This window comes from Pinus tabuliformis, chromosome 8 (assembly GCF_031772625.1).
Source record: "Pinus tabuliformis cultivar Carrire ecotype Pingquan chromosome 8, CPIR1, whole genome shotgun sequence".
Taxonomy (NCBI): domain Eukaryota; kingdom Viridiplantae; phylum Streptophyta; class Pinopsida; order Pinales; family Pinaceae; genus Pinus; species Pinus tabuliformis.
In genome coordinates, this window is record NC_142294.1 from 613886323 (window position 1) to 613894689 (window position 8367).

General features: G+C 33.7%; 1 protein-coding gene across 2 annotated transcripts; it reads left to right on the plus strand.

The window, feature by feature from the left end:
* Nucleotides 1-5283: 5283 nt before the first annotated feature.
* On the plus strand, nucleotides 5284-7872 carry LOC149236990 (uncharacterized). Of its 2 annotated transcripts, XR_016268456.1 has the most exons (6): nucleotides 5284-5686; nucleotides 5809-5859; nucleotides 5951-6112; nucleotides 6475-6569; nucleotides 7225-7287; nucleotides 7381-7428. XR_016268456.1 is itself a non-coding variant. In XM_089461672.1 (5 exons), the coding sequence occupies exons 2-5, from the start codon at nucleotides 6489-6491 to the stop codon at nucleotides 7774-7776; spliced, it is 369 nt and encodes a 122-aa protein (XP_089317798.1). In that variant the 5' UTR covers nucleotides 5976-6112; nucleotides 6475-6488; the 3' UTR covers nucleotides 7777-7872. The 2 variants fall into 2 exon arrangements, 1 of the variants encoding a protein (XP_089317798.1); XM_089461672.1 differs by lacking the exons at nucleotides 5284-5686; nucleotides 5809-5859 and adding an exon at nucleotides 7603-7872 and having other exon boundaries at nucleotides 5976-6112; nucleotides 7381-7431.
* The last annotated feature ends 495 nt before the right edge of the window (nucleotides 7873-8367 follow it).

An 8367-nucleotide genomic window follows, 5' to 3' on the forward strand; every position in this document is an offset into this window, starting at 1 on the left:
ATTGGAGATACAAGCTTGATGATATTTACCAAATTGGTTAATATTTAGATATATATGATTGGTCACACTATTATGAAAACTAACATAGTATACGAATACTTTATTATTATTTATCACACTGGAATAAGAACTTGTATTATTTGAAAACTAAGGATCTCATCTTAAATTGACTTAAACATCAATGCATGGAGCATCACATGGCCCTCATGTTATAACTATGTGACACAATTTTCATCACGACAACCAAGCCATAGTACATGGCCAACATCCTTTACCCAAAGTTGTTAACAATGTCTTGCATGCGACTACTTCTTCTTCAGGCTTAATGTTGTTGATCTACTTAACCAAAACTTTGATATCTACCCTTCCTGTGAGCTAATTCAGGGAAAAGACACATTGGGGATGAATTAAAGGTTGCAGTCGTGGTAAGTGACAAAATGTAGATTTTTTTTACCCCCATTGATCGATCACATCTGCAAATTTCCTCTTCTGATTTGAGTCCCAACACTTCCCTAGACTAGATGGATATTTATATTGCAGATGTCTTGACGATTTCAAGCCAAACATTGCTTTAGCATCATCAATAAGAAACGAGGCTGATTTTGGACCAAGGAGGGATGCATCTGGATGTTCGAAATATTATTGTCCTAAATTTTCAAAGATAGGGGGAAACTACATATCTCCAAGGTAAATATTTGAAAAGGAATATTGTTGGAAATATTTTTTTTGGCCTTTTCATGCCTAATTTGGATACCCTATCTTTAAAGGAATTTTTACTCAAAATTCCTAGATCAAATTACAACATGATATATCATTTGAAATCTCATTCTGAAACCTTTCCAACGATATATGACACTCCTTCTGACTCCATTGGAATGAGGAGATATGAAGGATTTTGTCAGGATGGCCCAACTAAAGTACAAGTAGGCCAACCCATCCCATTTTACAAGTTGGCCCCATAAGTGAACATAGAAATACTATAAATAAAGGATAGATGAATTCATTTGACATGTATTCAAGCAAGAAGATACTTGAGGTGCGCAAGAGGAGCTAAGGAATATTTTTGGGGTGATTCTTGGAGTTTAAAGGTGGAAGCAAAAATGTAATGTATGGGGTGAAAGAGCCATCTTGTCATTTTTCGCTCTAAGTTTTATTCTGCGATATTTTAGACCATGAAACTTGGAGGAGCTAGAAATAATATCTTCATGTACATGTGGTTAAAATTTTAGACCTTGTATTGCTATAATTTCAGAGATATGCTCTGAGGAATTTAATCTTACTAAATGATCCTTAAATTTGCTTCAAACAAGTCAACTTGGAATTTTCGCTATATATTTTCCTCTAGGATGTTTCAAACCATGAAACTTGGAGATACAGATAAAATATCATAATGTATCCGTGGTTCAAATTTCAAATGTTGGTTCATTATAATTTTGGAGACATGCTCTTAGGAAGTTAGGCTTCTTGAATGCTCTTGAAATATGCTTCAAATAGGTCAGCTTGGCATTTTTCACTGCAACTTTTATTTTTGGACATTTTGGACCATGAAACTTGGAGGATAAAGATATAAGATATTCCTATACTTGTGGTTATAATTTCAAACCTTGATTCACTATAAATTTGGAGATATGTTCTGAGGAAGTTAAGCTTCTTGAATGTTCTTAAAATTTGCTTCAAACAAGTCAACTTAGTATTTTCGATATAAATTTCTTTTTGTGATGTTCCAGTCTGTGAAATTCAGATAAGACTGAGAAGATACCTTAAGGTACTTGTGATGGAAATTTCAAATCTTGTTTTGATATAATTTTGGAGATATGATTTGAGGAAGTTAGTCTTCTTGAATGCTCCTAAAATATGCTTCAAGTAGGCCAACTTGGCATTTTTGCTGTAAATTTCTTTTTGAGATGTTTCAAACTATGAAATATAGGGGAGACAAGTAAGAGATATCAAGGTACCTATAGTAGAAATCCTATACCTTATTTTGTTATAATTTCATAGATATGATATGAGGAAATTACTGTTCTTGAATGCTCCCAAAACATACTTCAAATAGGTCAACTTAGCATTTTTACTATAACTTTCCTTCTGAGATGTTTTAGACTGTGAAATCTAGAGGAGACAGAGAAGAGATCGCTATGTACTTATGGTAGAAATTTTAAAACCAAATTTCAAAATTGAATATGCCATGTTTTGCAAGTTCGTTCTTGAGAAGAATTCAAAAGCAACAAATTTGGGAGAAGTTGACTTGGTGAAGGAAGAAGTAACAAGTAAACTTGGTGAAGGTAGAAGCAACCAACAAACCTAGTGAAGGAAGAAGCAACACACAAACTTGGTGAAAGTATAGGCAAGTAACAAAAATTGTAAAAAGACAAGTAGACTCGATGACGTAGGCGGGTGCCTATGAATGTTTGTAGTTGTGGGGATTGGTGTCCCCTATAGGTTGATGCCTACAAATATTGCAATAGATGGGTTTGGTGTTTCATATAGGTTAATGCCTACAAATATTGCAATAGATGGGATTGGGGTCTCTTGCAGGTTGGTGCCTACAAAGCAACAAGGGGTATTGGTGTCTCTTGTAGGTTGGTGCCTACAAAGTAGGAAAGAGGATCGGTGTCTCTTGTAGGTTGTTCCTACAAAGAAGCAAAGGGGATTGGTGTCACGTAGCTTGGTGCCTATAAAAGAACATAGGGGATTGGTGTCTCTTGTAGGTCGATGGCTGTAAGATCTTTCATATAAAGAAGTTTTGTAGTTTTATCCTGCAAGGGTTTCCACACATATCTTGTGTTACTTGATCAGTTTATGATATTGATGTTTTATGATACTCAAATGTTTAAATAAGTAAAAGTTTTCACTATATTGATTCACCCCACTTCTCAGTATAATTGTGTAGGTATCATAACAAGTTCCTTGAAAAACACTCTAACCACTAGAAGGTAAATCTTAGAGGGAAAATGGATAGCATGGATAGTTCCTTCTCAAAAAGAGTCTCACTCTTTGATGGAACACATTATGCTTTTTGGAAGATAACGCTGAGGGCATATCTAATGTATTTTGGTGTTGATGCATGGCTTTCTATGGTAGATGGCTATAAAGTTCTAGCAATTCCTCCAACATATGCAAATGATAAAAATGATTTTGTAAATAATGCCAAAGCGATGAATGCCATCTTAAGCGGTCTTGTTGATTCAAAAATTTTCAAGGTAATGTATTGTAACTCTGCTAAAGAAATTTGGAACAAGATTTAAGGCAGTTATGAATGAGATAAAAAGGTAAAGAGAGCTAAGCTTCAAACACAGATTGCAATTTGAAAGTTTAATGAAGAAGAAGAAATCACAACCTTTTTCCTTCACGTAGATGAAGTTATGAGTACTATTAGAGGATTTGGTGAAATGATTGATGAAACATTAATTGTTCATAAAGTTTTAAGATCTCTTCCATTGAGATTTAATGCAAATGTATTTTCCATTGAAGAAATGAAAGATCTAACAATATGAATATGGATGAATTACATGTAATTCTCGCTGCATATGAGATGAGAACATGAAAGGAGAAGTCAAGACTAAAGGAAGTAGCCTTCAAAGCATCAAAGAAGACAAAAGGACACAAGGACCATGATCACTTTAGCTTTCAATGAGATGAAAAAGATGCTCAATTTGTGAGGAAGTTGAAAAGAGGATCTGGAAAATATAAAGGTAAGCTACCATTTAAATGTGGTAGAATAGGTCATTATGCTTCTAAATGTCCACATGCAGAAATGGAAGATAATAATGATGAACAAGAATATAAAGATTGAAACAAATTTCATAAATATAAAAATAGAAGCAAATTTCATGAAAATAAGAAGGGAATATTTTTCAAGAAGAGAAGCCTCTATTCTAAGGAAAATGGCAGCTCATTAGAAGACAATGATGAATATGCATATGATGAAGACCAAGAAGAATTTCTATTCATGGCCATGAAGACTCAATGAATTGATAAGGAGATATCGAATTCTGAGGAAGAAGTGAAAAATATCAAAGCCTGTGATAGTTCCAACAATGTATTAGATGTAGAAGTGAAATCTATCTCAAGAAGAACTAGCAAAGGCAAAGGTAATAATCTATCCCACTATAATTGTAGAAGAAGAGGTCATATTGCATCTATATGTTCACATGTAATTTTGGAAAATAGTAATGATAAAGAAGAAAACAAAGATAAGAGAAAATATTATGATTGTGAAAATGAAAGATGCGGCTCATTAGAACAAAGAAATGGATATGGATTTGATAATGACAAAATAAAATTCATAGTTATGACCATGGAGGCTCAATACTCTGATCAAGAGAAATCAGATTTAGAGGAAGAAGATGTTGAAGATCTTAAGGGAGACCTTATATGTGCATTAGACGAAATAAAAAGACTCAATAAAAAGTAGAAGGAGATGTTGCAAAAATATGAGAAAGAAAATAATCGTGATCTTAATAAATCAACAATCTCTCTCATAAAGTTCCAAATAAAAGAGGCAAAGAAAATAGAAGAAATATTACTAAGCTAACTGAGTGGAAAATAAGGACATTGCGAGAAACTAGAAATTGTGATTATTTATTTAAGAAAGACTTTACAAAAAAACCAATGATTAGGGGAATCAAAGTTTGAAGTTTAGAAATAATACTGAAATCTTAGATAATATTCTAAATTGGTAGAAATTTCCTCTTATTAAAATAGATCATGCTTATCATAAAACTACCCAAAGAGAATCAAGCTCAATGATATTAGAAAAAATATGTAAATAAGAAACTTTTTAACTTCCTTCAATTTAAACTTTTACCAATGCTATCATATTTTTGGTTATTAAATTTTATCTTAACACTAATTAATTTATTTTATGTTAAATTATTTTATTGAACATATTTTAATTTATTATATTTCAAAATATTTCAAAAATAATTATAGAATATATTAGAGGTATATTTAAGAATATTTTATATCCATTTAATGTGTGATTAAATTTATTTTAAAAATTAAAAGGCATTAAATTTATTTTAAAAATTAAAAGGCATGGGCTAAAAATTTCTCTTATATAATTTCTGGAAAAAAAAAAAAACTTTGTTTAATTAAATTATCATTAAAAATATTTATATATATCATTTTAATTAATTAAAAAAAATTATACATATAATTTTATAGATTATTTATTTGCAAGTATAATTTTTTTTTTATTAAGTATGACTTGCTGTGTGCCAGTTTTTTGAAATATTGATTCGATGCCTTAATAGCTCACGGGTTACGCCGAACCAATTTCGCCAGTGAGAACACGGGAGTGACATCGAGCTCCAAGTAAAAAATTATAGCCACGCTTCATTTAATGGAAATGGTAAACCATACTCCACCTCAATGCCATCTGCATGCACTTTGAATATATCGCCTTTCAACCAATTTTTTACATTGCATTTCTTTACTGGCCCATTAAATCTCTTCTTCTCTGACTACTTATCTGCGTGCCATTGATTGACTGCAAAAGTGCCTGGTTCTCATGTTTTTATTCCACTAATCATATTTGAAAACAATCAATCTGAGCTGCCATCTGCAAAATCAACCAGGTGCCCTTTTGCACAAAATGTCTGTAACCACAAAACATATTCCTGCTTTTCAATCATCGACCATACATTCAGATCCAGATTCAGAATTTGGATTCAAAATATTGAAGGTAAAATACAATAAGCATTTTGATTTGAAGTATTATGGGATTGATTTAGCATTACCCATTTTGATTCATACGAGCTTGACGATGACAATTGACTGTAATATTGGGCTGCCTCGTTGGTGTAGGAGGAACTTCGTTATTCTCGTTATCTGAATGTCTATAACCGTGTTGTCCAGGTGGGTTATCTTTATATAAATAGATAGATTCCAGTTGTTTTGTATTTCTATATTCTTAACAAAAATAATTATTAGTTGTTTTACATTTCAGCACCCACCGAGCAAGGAAGAAGTAGCAGATCCCAGCAAGTGTGAGAGAAAAATTGTGGATTATGATATTGTGGGTGCAAAAACTCGTTCCTTCCATTTTTGTGCTGTTTTGCCTTATGACACCCTCACAAAATCTGTTACCATCATCAAAGAATATGCTCAGGTAAAATCATACTTATTGACTTTTCCGACATTTTTGTGAGTTTAAGCACATACAAAACCTTACAAATTGCTGCTCAAGTAGGTGGGGTTGGTCTGACATGAAAGCAAGTAGTGATCAGAGTAATAAGGTTTTGTCAAACCAGCCTGGAGGGGATTCTTTCTGGTATTGGTGAATTGCAAAGATAGACACTGATGGAGGAAGTGTCAGTTTTTACCAGTAGCGTATAGGTTCAAGATGAGATTTGAAGCTTTGTTTACATTTCACTGTTTGGGCTGGAGCTTTGGGAACTTGATTTATAGATTAGATCACAGTTTATTGAGTTTTTCTTGCACTATCATTAGTCATTGTTGTCTTGGCTTCAGGGGGCAATTGTTACATGTATGGAGTTCCTTGTGGCGTGTTGTCAGAAAAGCATCAGTCTTTAGAAGGCTGTGTGAGAATGGAGCTTTCTGAAGAGGTAAGTTGTTCAGTACTAACGTTTTTAATTATTTTATAATTGTAATTGTGTGAAAGAAGTTTACTTTAAGGTGCTCAGTAGATCCTCAGTAGATCCAGAAGCGTGGTAGCAAATTAACTGCACCACCAAGCTCTACATCCTACTGTTTATTATGTATACAAGTCAGTGTTTATTCATAAATAGAATTCATTGGATTGGTGGATTTCTCCAGAGTCCAGCGCTATTCCTTTTTTCTATGGTGACTATTGGCCTCTGAAATCTATATCTCCCTCCCTACTGTCGCTACAGAGTAAATCACAGTTTCAGTTAATCTTTCATCAGAATTCTCAATAAGTTGGTGAAGTTGATTCTATTTACCATTTGGATTCTGGGCTACACCTTGGCTGCATGGCAAGGTGTTCTAAACCCAATTTTAATAATGCAATCTCAAATGAGTCAGTTCTCACCATCTGTAAACTTTATCTTAGCAAAACTACATCGTTTAGCTGGGGTCAAGCAGGGCTGTGAAGGCTGTTATATTTCAACTTTCAGTCATCGCTGGTTTAGGCAGCTATGGCATTGTGCTTTTCTTGGTCAGACAAAGTAATTCACTGTTGGCCGGGATTGGCTGGAATCCACAACAGAAACATCAAAGAAATGCACATGTTATATGCAGGCACAACTGCAAGGAGGAAATCTAGTGAAGCTTATACCTGATGAACATCCTGGTCTTTTGGAGGTAATGTTTATAGAATCCATGGTCTGGCATTATAAAATGTTTGTTCTACAATTATTATGGACTGTCAAGTTTTGTGCTTTTATTTTGTCACAGGTAAAATGGTCTTGTAACCGGTTTACTCCTTTCCTTGTGTTAGATCCTAAGGTTGAGACTCATTTCCCTTTACTTTTGATTTATTGCATCATTCTATTATTGTTCAATCGTAGATCAGCTCTCTAAAGCTGCCTCTTAGATTAAATTAATGGTTGGTCATGATCTCGACTTACATACCTATGTCACTGTGAGCTGATTTAAATTGTTCAATCCATATTACAGAGAGATGCTAAGCCTCACCCGATGGATCCAGAAGAAGTTATTGAAATATTGACAGTGGATATACCATCCTTGAAAGAGATTATGTATGGGGGTTACATGATGCTTCCTTCAGTCGTCACTTGTAGTATGGCTTTGAAGTACCTTCAGGATCAGGGCCTTCTTAAGGAATCCTAGCTTCTAATGCTTCATCTCACAAGAAACAGAATGACTTCAAACTGGATTGCATTTCTCATCAAGAAAGCTGACTATCTGTCAGCTAATATTTTCTCACTTCTGTCTCCTCTTTCTGGATCAAATTCTTGGTCATAATTTAATCTGTCAAATGCTCACACCACAAGTTAAACTGTAGGGGCTGGAGTTATTTGACTCAAATTTGCATTTTGCACGGTCTTTCTTTTCCTTTAGATTCTTTGCATTCATTCGAATTTCTCATGGAATTTTATGAAGTGCAAGTCTGATCTCTTATATTGTTTGCTGTATCATAAGTGATAGCGGAGCTTTGGTCCAGCCAATGATGTAGATCTAATCTTTACCATTGGCAAAGAGATGGTCTATGGTAAGAGTCACGGTTCACCACAGCAATATATATTAGTAGAAGATTGAACTCATTTATTTGGAAAAGTGTTTTTATGCAACATATATCTCTATTCTGTTGATGCATTTTATGTCTACATTCTTACAAGGAATGGAATTCCGATGATAGTTTCTGTCTAATACTCTCTCTGAAATTTCTGCTGTGAATTGTTTTGGAGGTTGCTGATGAAG

What these genes read in the sequence shown, in the direction of transcription:
- LOC149236990 (XM_089461672.1), top strand. Translation starts at nt 6,489, where the DNA reads ATGTATGGAGTTCCTTGTGGCGTGTTGTCAGAAAAGCATCAGTCTTTA. An exon ending in AACATCCTGGTCTTTTGGAG is followed by an intron (nt 7,288 to 7,380) that starts GTAATGTTTATA and finishes ATTTTGTCACAG; the next exon opens with GTAAAATGGTCTTGTAACCG. An exon ending in TCCTTGTGTTAGATCCTAAG is followed by an intron (nt 7,432 to 7,602) that starts GTTGAGACTCAT and finishes TCCATATTACAG; the next exon opens with AGAGATGCTAAGCCTCACCC.